Genomic DNA, 14,306 nt, shown 5'->3' on the forward strand with positions numbered 1-14,306 from the left:
AAAAAAAACACTTAAACAATAGCAGATCTATAATCTCACAATTGAGCTTGTAGATCTGCTACTTTGAAAAAAAGTTTTGAGAACAGGGCTTAAGTGATTAAATATGAGCTGTGGTAGTTATTAAGCCATGATAAAAAAAAGCACTGATAAGAATAACATTGAGAACAAATAATACTGTATGTACAATTGAAAATATTTGTTTCTCATACTTTTCATTTCCCCAGAAGTAGGGATGAGCCAAGCATTCCTCCACTGTAGGTCTTTTCTTTGGGTCTTTATTGATCATCCTCTCGATGAGATCCTTGGCAACTGCATCCTGAACAAGGTCCAGGTTGTACTGTCCTTTAAAAATGTTGACATCACAGAAAAGGTCTTTGCCAAATGGATGGTGTCCTCCAGACAGGATGTAATATAACAACATCCCAGCCACCTTTTTAGAATGAACATAAACATTTAATTTAGTGATAGTATGCGTTGTTTTAATTCATTTAATTGTTCTCATGCAGAATAAGAACAAACCTGGATGTCAGCACTTCTTTTATACGGTACATGTTCATCACCACCGTCTTCATTAATGGTCTCCGTCGCCATCCAGCATTTTGTTCCTGCACGTCTTGTTGAATGTTGAAATGTTGTTTGGTCAACTCTGGTCAACCGTCTGCTTATTCCAAAATCAGCCAATCTGGCCTTCTTTGTAACATCTGCAGGGCAAAACAGGTAGATAAATATAACAAATTATTTTTAAATCACTAAAAATAAATAAGCTGCTTTTTAATTTTTTCTTCTGTAGCTTACCAATCAAGACATTCTGTGGCTTGATATCCCGGTGGAGAATTGGAGGCTTCTGCTGATGGAGTATCTTTAAGCTAGTGAGAACTTGTTGGACAATCGCCTGTTCAGAAAGACGGCCTCCAGGAAATCTAATTCCTAACTTGATGTATTCTTCCAGTGTGTATTCACATAACTGAAGAACAAGATATCCAAAGTTCTTATCCTCTATAAAGTCCACATATCGTACAATCGAATTATCATCAAGCTCTGGAAGACGTAAAAAGCCTTGCTCGTTTTTCAGCAATTCATAGTTTTCTGGAGTCATTCTCTTCACTGCAACTTCAGTGCCATCCTCTCTTAACCCCAAGAAGACCTCAGTTCCATTACTTCCACCTGCTATGTGGAATTCACTACCTTTCCCCATCACAAAATTCCCAACTTTGATAACTTTGTCATCCTCATGAGTGTTAGCAGTAGCAAGCTTCTCTAACTTCTCTCTCCACCTTTCACTGATTCTGTTCCATTTTAGTGGTTGTTTTGATGGTGCTGTGTTGATCGTTTCAATTACTGAGGTTGGTTTGCTGAGATGCTTTTTTAGTTCACTAAGCCTGACTTTCATATATCCATCCATCCGCATTCATGCAGATGTGATTACATCCTCAGGCACATGATCTATTCCCATTGATGTAAAGAAGTTAGAGGTGTGTGCAAATGGAAGGTTTGCCAGTGTGGCATATGCGTATATTCTCACCATTTGGAGGTGATTCGTTTCCACAAAAGGAACAATTGCTGTGCATATATTGTTGATGAAGTCCTGATTCCAGCCATCATTGACTTTAGTTTTCTGTGTAATCACATAGAGTGTTAACAGAACATCTGGAATTATTTTGTTTCCTGTGGAAAGGAGTTGCAGCAGTTGGGGGATCAGAGCCAGTGTTGCCTCACTGGGTATCTCTTCCATTGTGTTGAAAATGGTTTGTAGAACTCTGACTATAGTGTCGGGCAAATGATATATCATGTTTGGAAATTGTTTGACTACATTTTCAATGTAGAAGTTCAGTTTGTTATTGTCCTTCAGCCACGTAATACATTTCTGATGGTATTCTTCTGTTAGTGATCCTCCAACATTAAACAGAATATCGATCACGGTCAGGTGGTTCAGGGGATTCGCCTCCAGCATGTGTCGCCCAAAATGTTGAAAAACCTCTCTTGGTGATTTCTGGGTAATAGCCATTCCCAGATCAAGAAAAAGTTTTATTTTGGAATACATTTCCTCACCGCTCGATCCAAGCTCTTCAATCAATTCACTAATTGTTTTATTGATGATATGATGCTGAGGATGAGCAGGAGGGAGTGGAGTTGTCAAGACGCCAGCCTCAATAAGGACTTTCATAACACCTTGCTTGTCATGGAGCCTGAGGGCAGCAGTTTGAAATGGTGACAACCCTGTTCTGGGATCATACAGATTTGTCCTGGCTCCCGCTTTAATTAGTCTACTCACAAATTCAACTGGTGCTGATTCACAGGCATAATGCAGAGGACACGGGCCACCACCCACCGAATCTAGGTCTGCTCCCTCTGTCAGGAGGAAGTCACAAATGTCCATCTTGTGAAATACTACCGCAGCTGACAAGGGAGATATATAACCCTCCAAATCTTTGCATGGGTAAAGTTTATTAAGATCTTCCACTTCAACTGAATTCTTGAGATTGTCGAGGTCATTGTTGATAATGAGCTGTATTATGGGATGTGTTTCTTCTGAAAACTGATCCATTTCTTTGCTTCAGAATATCTGTGGGCAGACAGAATTGTGAGGTCAATACATCTGCTCAGATAAGATTTTAGAAGCAGCTTTAACAGGTAGGAATGCTGATTGCAACAAAGCTTTCTGATAGCAACATCACTATGAAATTACAATCGTTGTAAAAAAAAACATCAACACCACTATGAAATGACAATCATTATAAAAACCATCAACACCACTATGAAATGACAATCATTGTAAAAGCCATCATCACCACTATGAAATGACAATCATTGTAAAAGCCATCATCACCACTATGAAATGACAATCATTGTAAAAACCATCAGGTTTAGTATCTTGAACACAGGATTGTTGAGTTGAAAATCTTGCCAGTGAAAACAGACGCGTCCAAAAGACAGCCATGTTTGAACCTAAAGCCATCGTGTCTCGATGAATTGAATACACAGGACCCTAATGGAAACGAGCTCTGAGAGCTTATCTGGGTTCATTCCTTTTAGCATTATTCTGTATGAATCTGTGCCACCGTGCCTTTTTTTGAAAAACAAATCAACCAATCAATGGAAGATTTAAAATTTGTGTAAAAAATCAACACTAAAGTTTGCAAATGTTTGTACTTCATCTAGACCAAGGGTTCTCAAACTTCTCAGACCATGAGCCCCCCCCCCCAAAGGAAAAAAAAATCATATTTGATATTTGTCTGTCTGTCTTTCTTTCTCTCTCCCTTTGTCTGTCCGTCTCTGTAAGCAACAAAAACATGTCAACAAAATCCAAGAAATTCCATACATTAAAAAAAACGTAGTGAAAATAGCAGATCTCGCAACACGTCACATCGTGGCGAGTTGTGAGCTTGTAGATCTAGTTTGGGTCCCATGCAGATTATCAGCGAGCCAGATGCAGATCGTAAATTCAGAGCTGAGAGCTTTTTCAACCCTGTCATCTGCGAACAGGATCAGGTTGCAGTCATAATAAGCTCTAGGTCTGCTAGAACAAGCTGATGACACACACACACACACACACACACACACACACACACACACACACACACACACACACACACACACACACACACACACACACACACACACACACACACACACACACACACACACACACACACACACACGCCAGGCGTGGCATGTACTGTACACTACGTGTAATGGCTCAAACAAAATGTCTGTTTCAAAGAAACCGCATGCGTTTCCACTCAGCCAGCCAGAGGAACAATGCAGTTGTTGCAACACATCGTTTGTTCCTCCGGGTGAGGCAAATCAAACAATGAAAAGCGTAGTGTTTTCTCTTCACATAATACTACGTTTGAGCCGTGCACCTAGAAGTGTTTTTATTTTGTTCTTGGAGTGTTGCTACCCATGACCAAGGCACGTACAGTACAAGACTGCAGAACATCAAATTAAACAAATAAGGAAGATATGAATTAAACAAACACGGTTAACGATCAACACGGTTCTTGGTGACTTCAGTCAGTCCAAAACAACTTGATCAGAGCTAATGTATGAAAGTATATACATTAACGTACAGATATCATCTGAGGCTATCATAAATATACTGAATAAATCATTATCAATTCCATTTCTAATGTCATGACGGAGAACACGGTATGACACCCACCTTTTCAAGAAGAAGGAAGCAACAAGAAAGAAATGAAACTCTGGGATGAATTTGTGGGCAGAGGGAGGAGGGGTTAAGGAGGGGAGGGCGTGTCCCATGCCTTGTAGGGCAGAGGGAGGAGGGGTTAAGGAGGGGAGGGTGTGCCCCCATCCCTTGTAGGGCAGAGGGAGGAGGGGTTAAGGAGGGTTGTCTGGTAACCGATGGTTACCGATGGTTACCAGATGCCTGGCCTACTTGTTGTTAAGTAGTTGTACGAACTCTTGTTTTAGTTTTGTATTGTTTTATTGGATCTTGTTTAGTCGATACACTTATTTGTCTGAGCTCGTGCTCATTTGATTTTGCTATTTTGTCTCATCTGTTTAAGAAAGTAGGTAGCTGATATATTGCACTTTTACCTTAGCGCTAGGTATACTCTTGGTTGCTTGTTTTTTGCAGGAAATGCACTTAAGACTTCTGGTGATTAGTAGTTTTCGTTCCCTACCTATGTTGAATACACTTATTGTAAGTCGCTTTGGATAAAAGCGTCTGCTAAATGACTGTAATGTAATGTAATGTAATGACAGTGAAGTGACCATTTAGGGACTTTTTAATACCCAAAAAAATAACTGCATCAAAAGTAATCAACACACTATACTGTAAAAACTGGTGAAACATTGTCCAAATTGTCAAATAATATAAGAAGGAGGCAAATATTGTGAAAATAGCCGATCTAGAACTGTACTGTAGATCTGCTATTTTCACAATATTTATCTGTGGAACCGAGTCAAACACGATTCAATGCCTCAACTCTTTGTTTGCCTCAACTTTATGTTTTTTGGGGGGATGGGGGGTCCCCAGTTCAAATATGTTTTTTTGAGTGTGATAACCATAGACATATAAAGGTAGGCTCTGAGGCATTGGTACCTCGGGCGCCATTTTAGAGTAGGCAAGCTTCCGCGTGTGTCACAGAAGGGGGCGTTCGGTAGGCCAATCAGAGGCAGGTGGGGGCGGGTCTTTTCGTGAGAGGCAGCGGCGCAGCAAAAGTCAGTTAGACGCGTTGTGATTGGCCAGTAGTCAACGCGCTGTGATTGGCCAGTAGTCCCTTTGAATGGTAGCTTGCCTACTCTAAAATGGCGACCGCGATACCAGTCGCTCCAACGAACTGCAGAGGCCATATCTAAGTTTCTATATCTATGGTGATAACTCTTTCTAACTTGTCCCTCTCTCTCTCTCTGTGTGTGTGTCTGTGTGTGTGTGTGTGTGTGTGTGTGTGTGTGTGTGTGTGTGTGTGTGTGTGTGTGTGTGTGTGTGTGTGTGTGTGTGTGTGTGTGTGTGTGTGTGTGTGTGTGTGTGTGTGTGTGTGTGTGTGTGTGTGTGTGTCGTAGAAGATGGTGTGCCACGGTGAGCACACGTACCTGTTTGCCCAGGCCATGATGTCCATCCTGTCCCAAGAGGAGCAGGGGGGGTCCGCCATGCGGAGGATCGGCCAGGAGGTCCAGAAGTCGGCACATCAGAGGTTATTAGCCCCCCCTCCCCCTGTCGGTCACTTAACTCTGATATCACTCCTCTGATATCTCCTATAGACAGATATCTCTGTACGTCTGGGGACGTATCAGTGGGCAGTAGGCAGTGGTGGAAAGTAACTAAGTACATTTACTTAAGTACAATTTTGAGGTATTTTTTACTTTACTGGAGTAAAATTTTCAGTACTTTTACTTCTACTCCACTGCATCTCAGAGGCAAATATTGTACTTTTACTCCACTACAATTATTTGAAAACTTTAGTTACTTTAAAGATTTTGAAGTAAAAACATACATTAACCACTTCAGCCCTGTATACATTTCGGCCTTTTGAAAATAGCCGATCTACAAGCTCACAATGCGTCGCCATGCGACGCATTGTGAGCTTGTAGATCGTCTATTTTCAAAAGATTTTTATACATTTGAAAACCTGAAATGGGACATTCTGCGTAATGAGCCCTTTCACTTTTGGTGCTTTAAGTACATTTTGATGCCAAAACTTTTGTACTTTTACTCAAGTACATTTTGAATTCCGGGCTTTTACTTTCCAGACTATTTCTATGTTACAGTATTGATACTTTTATTTAAGTAAAAATTGTGAGTACGTTTTCCATCACTGGCAGTAGGGGAATATAGTTATAATGTATTAACATACCATACAGATTGTTATCCATTAAAATAATGAATGCAGCTTTAGCAGTAATGATACAAAGTTAATGTAATTATTTTTCTGGTTATGATTACTTAATCTCAGGGGGCACGATGCCAGTCAGATAACCCTGGCGTTGGGTACGGCGGCCGCGTACCCTCGGGCGTGCCAGGCCCTGGGCGCCATGCTGTCCAGAGGAGCTCTGAACCCTGCAGACATCACCGTTCTGTTCAAGATGTTCAGCAGCATGGACCCGCCTCCTGTGGAGCTGGTGAGGAGAAAGCACAGCATCTCAAAAAATAAAATTATAATAATATTATTAGATCATAATAAAGAACACTATAAATAAAACATGGGACGCACCTGGGACGTATCATCAGTGTTGTAGCCTGGGGTCATCGAGTGTTTCGGGTCTCGCAACAACATACACCCTCCCCTCGCCCAGGTGCGAGGGGAGGGTGAGAGGGCGAAAGCCGGGGTTGATCAAGCCCCGACTTACGTCCCAGTAGCTACCCACGGTCAGTCCTATAGGGAAAGACAGGGCCCCTCAGCCCGCTTCTCCAGAACTGCTCTGCTGGAACTGGGGGAGGCTCTGGCACGTGGAGGGACTAGGCTCTGTGGGTGGCCTCCTGGCCGGGCTCCTCCTTCGTATCACCAGGTCCAGGACCTGAGCGCTGTGCCAGATCCGTTGCACCACCCCGATCCAAACATTTCCTTCTGGCGTGATGGTTCCTTGGGCCTTGGTGGTGCTGCAGGCTCCACTTGCGGCTTAGCCTGGTAAACCCTCCCTCCAGAAATCTCAATTGTATTTTATTTCAAATGGAAATGAGATTTCCAGAGGGAGGGTTTACCAGGCTACTTGCGGCTTGCTTGAATGACCCTCCTAAAGGCCTCACCGTGGATTTGTGATTTATACCATACTGCTGGCTTTATGAAATGCATGTCTCCAGACATGCATTTCATAAAGCGAGCGGTTCTGAAAGTGTCACTCGAGGAAAGTTTAATCCTATTTTATCCTATTTTATAACCGATCTACAAGCTTGTAGATCTTGATTTTTTTTTTTACATTTGAAATAGTTTAGAGAATTTGTATCAACACAAATCTTCTCTCATGGGGGTCCCTGCCACAACATCCTTTCAGATGGGGGGTCCGCGGCCAAATACGTATCAATTTGGGGGGTCCTTGACATGAAAAAGTTTGAGAACCAACTGTCATAACTCATCCTACATTTCAAAAGCCCAACATTAAGCGGTGCTGTGTTCTAAAACATGGTTTGTTGTGTGTTTGTGTTTTCAGATACGAGTCCCAGCGTTCCTGGACCTGTTCATGCAGTCTCTCTTTAAGCCCGGCTCAAAGATCAACCAGGATCATAAACACAAATACATTCATATCCTGGCCTACGCAGCCAGTGTGGTTGAAACGTGGAAGAAGGTAGGATGTTTTCAGTTTTCTTCAAATAAAAATGCTATTCCATTATTGTTTTTCTTTTCCCACACATTTGAAATATTATTATTCTTATTAGCAGTAATAGCAGATCTACAAAGTCACGGAGAAAAAAAAAAGTGATCTCACAACAACTGTATTATGTGCATCTACGTGTAGCTCAGGGGTGGGCAACTTTGATGATGGAGAGGGCCACAATATTTCCACACTCACTCAAGAGGGCCACATTGCATATACTGTTGAGCAGACACCTTATCTCCGTATTTTAACTTTTTTCGTAAATGATTGCTGTACTTCGCCATGTCACACAAAAGTAGCAAAAATAGCAGATCTACAAGCTCAAAACGTGTCGCGGTGCAACGCGTTTTGAGCATTTAGTTATATACTTATGTTAACCTTTTTAACTTAAAGGTAGGGTAAGTGATTTTCTTTGGTTAAAGGTAGGGTAAGTGATTTTCTTTGCTTAAAATAAGTGTTAAATAGCTCTATATTCTGATAGTACTCATTGCTATAGAGTGTTTGTTCAGTAAAAAGAGTCTCCTTGTCTCTCCGGCTCTTTATAAAACAGAAAATTCATTTTCGTTCCAGTTTCATTTCCAATTTTATCCAATCAGGACAGAGAACTCAATCAGGATATAGATTAAACAAGTGAAATTGGAAGTGATGACACTAAGAAATGAGCAGGCAAAATTGGAACTGGAACAAGCCCGCAAGGACTTTTTTGGCCGGACCTTTTAGACAAAAGCATTATAAATGTAACTGTGTTGTTTTACATTCTTTTGCCTAATAAAAATTTCAATCAATCAATCAACACTATAAAAATGAAGCTTAAAATGGGTACTTTCTCCTGATTGGCTGAGATTTTGACACCTACCGGAAAATGTATTTTCTGTTTATTAAAGAGCTGGAGAGACAGGGAGACTCCTGTTACTGAACAAACACTCTATAGCAATGATTACTATCAGAATATAGTGCTTTAACCTTTCAACAAAATACTTTTTGTTTTAACCAAAAAATATCACTTACTCTACCTTTAAATACAAAATACATTGGACATAAAAAAGACTATAGACTTGTAATACTAGTCATTGGGCTACTAATATAGACTGACGTAATTAAAGCGGGTCATGTTTGCATGTTTGGAATTGTAACAGCTGAAATCAATGATATATCAGTATTCTGATTTTAACCTGCGGACGCATTAAGTGAAGGTGGGGCCGCATGTGGCCCCCAGGCTGCCAGTTGCCCATGTATGATCTAGCTTCAGTCTGTATATATATATATATACCCAATATGGCCACCAGGGGGCCTTAGAGGATGTGTGTATGAAGTTATCCATCCAGAGTCATTTGTCTTAATAACACAGCGTCTGTCTAACATGTTATAATACTTGTACTTGTATTTCCATTCAACCCATTCAGAACAAGAGAGTGAACATAAACAAAGATGAGCTGAAGTCTACGTCTAAAGCCATAGAAACTGTCCATAACTTGTGTTGTAATGAGAACAAAGGAGCTACGGAGCTGGTGGCTGAACTCAGCCCTCTGTACCAGTGTATAAGGTGACCATGACATTTCTGTTCACTAGTAATTGTCATACAAATGATTATATTTAACTTTTTTTTTTTTGTATAAATAAATAATACGTTTCTGTTTGCCTTTTAGGCTTTCTAAACAAATATCGCACAGGGCAGATATTGCAATTCACTTAAATATGTTTATAGAGTTTACTAAAGCACTTGACTAAGCAATATCAATTTCTGCACCTTTAACCTGTTTTACCCATCTCTGCTGTCTACTTTGTGTGTGTGTGTGTAGGTTTCCAGTGGTGGCCATGGGTGTTCTGAAGTGGGTGGACTGGACCGTGTCGGAGCCTTCGTACTTCCAGCTCCAAACAGACCACACTCCAGTTCACTTAGCACTGCTGGACGAGGCAAGCCCTTTGATGTGTTTATTGTGTGTTGATGATGACGATCAGCTTTTACTTCATGGAAAACATTTTCTAATTAAAATCCATGCTATAATTGAACTAATAGATTTTGATCGAAAAGCTCACCACGTGTCACTATGCGACGTGTTGTGTGAGCTTGTAGATTGGTTATTTTTTATATTTTTTGGTATTTTTGTACGACAAAGCATTAAAGCAACGACAGTATTATGTGGCTATTAACTAATTGATTTAGTAAATTATAATGAATCAATTAATAAGTGCTTCTCAATTATTTGCTTAATCAAAAAAGTTATGGATAGAAAAATGGCCAAGGAAATAATGGATATTTTTTGCCGCCCTATATCAGTGCCTCTCATGCCTGTACCTCTCAGATATGTAAGTGACTTCTGTTTTAGAAAGGTGCTCTATAAATAAAGTTATTGTTATTATTATAGATATGTACGTGCCACCAGCTGCTGCATCCACAGGTCCTGCAGCTTCTCATCAAGCTGTTTGAGACGCAGCATTCCCAGCTGGACGTCATGGAGCAGGTCTGTAGGCTAACAACATGCTTCTCAAACACAACCCCCAAAATGATATGTATTTGGGCCCCAGACCCCAGATCTGAAAAGATTTTGTACCAGCAGCAACCCCCATAAGTGAAGATTTGTGATAAAAAGAAAATTCTAAATAATCCCCCATTTTCAAAAACCTTCAAATGAGATGTAACAATTGAAAAAATGTTGAATGTTTTCATTGTTTTTGTCCAGATGGAGTTGAAGAAGACGCTGTTGGATCGCATGGTTCACCTGCTGAGCCGTGGTTACGTACTGCCTGTCGTAGGTTACATGCGCAAGTGTCTGGAGAAGCTCAACACGGATATCTCTCTAATTCGATACTTTGTCACTGAGGTAACGTTTTCGATGAAGATGTTGCACGCTTTTCCCACATATAAAAGGTATTAAATGATTAAAGCGTATTAAATGATTAAACCAACCCTTCTTCCCCAATTCAGTAGAATCATTGGTTTTGCTACTAAGAGATTGCAACCAGTGACAGACAATCTCAGCTCAATCTTAATGTGTCTCAAACTTCTTTTTTTAACTGAGAGTGTACCCCACTTTGAGAACCACTTACGTACAGGAAGTGATGTCCACACAGACATCGTTGTATATTTCCTTCAATCATTATGTCGGTGTTCACCTGATTCTTCACCTGCCAATAATATCACTCAATGGACTTAGTAGGAGCTCAAGATAATCTTGGGAAATGTAGGCAAAGCAAATGTGCTTTTACCACTTTTCTGCAGGGATTGCCGATTGCACAGCTCTGCTTTAAGGACATGTAGGCCACAGTAGCTCGGGAGATAAAGGGGCCGTCTTGGGAGCCGAGAAGGTTCCTGGTTCGATCCCCAGGTCCTCCTGGCTTCGTGTCAAAGTGTCCCTGAGCAAGACACTTAACACCTACTGCTCCTGATGAGCACTGTTGCCTCCGCCGTCGGCGTGTGAATTAATTGGTGAATGTGAAATACACCGTAAAGCGATTTGAATGGTCGGAAAGACAACAAAGGCCATTTGAAGTGAAATCTCTAAAATATTTGAAATGTAAAACCAATTAACATCAGTACATTGACTAATAATGCATTTCACATGTACCACATTACTGACTTCAGAATGTATCTGATGCCTCTCTCCTTTAAGGTGTTGGATGTGATCGCTCCTCCGTACACGTCAGATTTTGTTCAGCTCTTCCTTCCCATCCTGGAGAACGACAGCATCGCCGGCACAATCCGGGCAGAAGGGGAGCACGACGCTGTCGCTGAATTCATAGGCAAGTTGTATTGTGTTATCATTTAGCCACAACCACTTACACGTTGTATTCTATTATCATTTAGCTACAGCAACCACTTTTGTTTTGGACTGATGCAGATGAAAATGCAGGGATGCCTCACAATTCTCTAGATACATTTGGCTACTTGGCTTCTTCCAGCTTTGTCAATGATGTAAACTGTAAAGTAACTAAGTACAGTACATTTGCTAAAGTACGATTTTGAGGTACTTTACTTTACTTACTATTATTTCCTTTTTTTCAATACTTTTTACTTCTATTCTACTACATCTCAGAGGCAAATATTTGTACTCCAGTACTCCAGTACAATACATTAACAAATAACCAATTAAGGTCCTATTTTGTACTTTTGTAAATAGCTGATCTACACGCTTCCTGACGCGAGCTTGTGGTTCTCTATTCTGTGGGCAAACATTCGCTCAAAATAGCACATCTGCAAGCTCACACAGCCTGTTGCCAGGTGGTGAGTTGTGAGCTTATAGATTGGCTATTTTAAGCTAAATAATGTGGTGTAGAGGGGGAAAAAAGAAGCAGGCCAAGTTTAGAGCCCTGGGGGACTCCGGTTAAGTACAGTATGTATTTTAAAGTGGTTAAAACAATGAAAACGTTCACGTTTTTAAATGTGCCTCAGATTCCACACTTCTGTCTCCATTTGGATTTTAACGCATGATTCCTATTAAACAACCACCTCACCTACTTGTTTTTTTTTTTTCATTGTTTTCAGCTCATTGCAAGGGTAATTTCATCATGATGAATTGATTTGGGGGTAAAAGGACGGTGATGACTACTTTGCTGGAGATGGAACACCACCACCACGAAGACGAGAGAGAGATGACGCTGTTGCTGAATTCATATATCTACGGTATACAGAATGTAGGACCTCACCTCGCCACGAGGCCCCCATAACTCTGATATCTTCTGTTGGACGCCCATCATGCATAATGAACACACTGTCCCCACATACAGGCTGCATCTCATCTCACATCCTTTTTCTTCTCTGTCCTCCTAGCTCCTCTATCCTCACTCCTACAAGGTCATGTAAACAAAGAAAGAAAGGATATCTACGGCAGATATGTTCCAAACTTGGAGAGCTTGGAGATTTGATTTGAGCACTCAAACTCACATACATTTGAACCGGCAACCTGGAATCTGAATTTGAAGTCACACTAGTGTTGATTTCGTCGACTAAAACTATGACGAAAAATGTTCATCGACTACCTTGTTTCACTGACGAAAACTAAATAAAAACAAAATAAAAACTAAGCTATGATGACTAAAACTAGTAAAACAAATAAAAACTAGACTAAAATGACTAGTGGAGAAGAGATAATTTTATGTTTGGTTGCGCTCGGTTATTGCCCTCTGAAAATAGCAGATCTACAAGCTCACAACGCGTCGTGTAGATCGGCTATTTTCAGCATGCAAGTGTAAAATCAGCCATTACGACGCCATCAAGGCACCGCCAGAATACATTTCTCAGTCGACTAAATCAACTGTAGATTTCGTATATATAATCTTATGATATTTAGTCGACTAAAACTAGACAAAAACTAAAGCATTTCAGATGACTAAAATATGACTAAAACTAAATGGAATTTTATTCAAAAGACTATGACTAAAACTAGAAAAAAAAATGCTGTCAAAATCAACACTAAGTCACACACACAAATATTTTATGCAAGTGCAAATATCAATTTACAGTACATGTGTGTAGATTGCATTTTATGAGTGCTCAAATCCGATCTGCAAGCTCTCAAAAAACACATTTGATGGTTGCTTTCCTTATCCTGGTCGCAATGTAAAGCTGTCGTCATATAGAAGACTTTTAACCCATTAAGACCTGAAGCCGATTCTACAAATGTCTTCTAAATCCCAACAGTATTCTGAAAAACATATGTTTCTATATTAAAGTAAATGAATGCCCTGCTACTTCGTATTACAGCGTCACACAAAAGCATCAAAAGTAGCAGATCTGCAAGCTCAAAACGGGGCGCAAAGCGATGCGTTTCAAGCTTGTAGATCTGCTACTTTTGCCGTTGTTTAATTTGAATCCTGAAAAGTAACAGTTATGGACATATGAGGTTTCCACCCGACAGAGACGATCAACTTCTAGGATAGAGGAGATGAAGGAACTGACACACAGGCACAGTGAATTGGATCATTTTCTTTTTTCTCAGTAAAGCCTAATTTATGATCCGACATGAGAAAATAGCAGATTTACAAGCTCACACAACACGTACAATGTGACGCGCTGTGAGCTTGTATAGCTGCTATTTTCGGTGCGTGACACCGATGTACATCGGAACATAAATTAGGCTTAATTATGGCCTATACGCGTAATGGAGGATAGATGCCCTCCTCAACTGATTAGTTGCCACTCACACCTACTTTACTTTCCAATTCATGAGGCTTTGGAGGTTACAGCCACTTAAAATGCATTCGTTTTTGTTTCCATAAGAATAGATTTTGTTTTTCTATATTTTATATGTTGATTTTGACCCGTTTTAAATAAAAAAAATGAATATGAAATAATGCCATGTTTATGGTTTTCATACATTTGTCTGTAGATTGTGTTGTCTGTGGTCTCATAGTACTTATTAACAAACTTGATTAGATTTTGCAGCTCTTTTTTTCCCTCTACACCTATAACTGAGGCGTTGTGAGCTTGTAGATCTGCTATTTTTGGCTAAAGTTCTCCTCAGAAAAGGGATGTTAGGGTTCAAGTGGTTAATGTAAAACAACAAAAAAAAAACATATCACACAAAGATTTGGCG

At 40.3% G+C, this 14,306-nt stretch overlaps 2 protein-coding genes across 2 annotated transcripts in view; one reads left to right on the forward strand and one right to left on the reverse strand.

Annotated features, from left to right (window-relative positions):
* LOC311049199 (serine/threonine-protein kinase/endoribonuclease IRE1-like) overlaps positions 1 to 4,181 on the reverse strand; it is a 6,324-nt gene extending 2,143 nt beyond the window's left edge. Inside the window, exons 1-4 of the mRNA XM_084062691.1 lie at positions 4,163 to 4,181; positions 796 to 2,563; positions 520 to 701; positions 210 to 430 (exon numbers count right to left, since the gene is read on the reverse strand). Coding sequence (XP_083918817.1) covers positions 210 to 430; positions 520 to 701; positions 796 to 1,408 — 1,016 coding nt within the window. The 5' untranslated portion in view covers positions 1,409 to 2,563; positions 4,163 to 4,181. The remainder of the gene's footprint in view (positions 1 to 209; positions 431 to 519; positions 702 to 795; positions 2,564 to 4,162) is intronic.
* The window catches only part of LOC311049190 (negative elongation factor C/D), a 26,768-nt gene extending 12,714 nt beyond the window's left edge, over positions 1 to 14,054 (forward strand). Inside the window, exons 7-15 of the mRNA XM_084062683.1 lie at positions 5,527 to 5,657; positions 6,417 to 6,582; positions 7,609 to 7,743; positions 9,177 to 9,316; positions 9,573 to 9,687; positions 10,140 to 10,235; positions 10,455 to 10,595; positions 11,385 to 11,514; positions 12,257 to 14,054. Of these exons, the coding sequence (XP_083918809.1) occupies positions 5,527 to 5,657; positions 6,417 to 6,582; positions 7,609 to 7,743; positions 9,177 to 9,316; positions 9,573 to 9,687; positions 10,140 to 10,235; positions 10,455 to 10,595; positions 11,385 to 11,514; positions 12,257 to 12,291 (1,089 nt within the window). The 3' untranslated portion in view covers positions 12,292 to 14,054. The remainder of the gene's footprint in view (positions 1 to 5,526; positions 5,658 to 6,416; positions 6,583 to 7,608; positions 7,744 to 9,176; positions 9,317 to 9,572; positions 9,688 to 10,139; positions 10,236 to 10,454; positions 10,596 to 11,384; positions 11,515 to 12,256) is intronic.
* The last annotated feature ends 252 nt before the right edge of the window (positions 14,055 to 14,306 follow it).

Source organism: Gymnoscopelus microlampas (genome assembly GCF_963454915.1).
Source record: "Gymnoscopelus microlampas genome assembly, chromosome: 7".
NCBI lineage: Eukaryota > Metazoa > Chordata > Actinopteri > Myctophiformes > Myctophidae > Gymnoscopelus > Gymnoscopelus microlampas.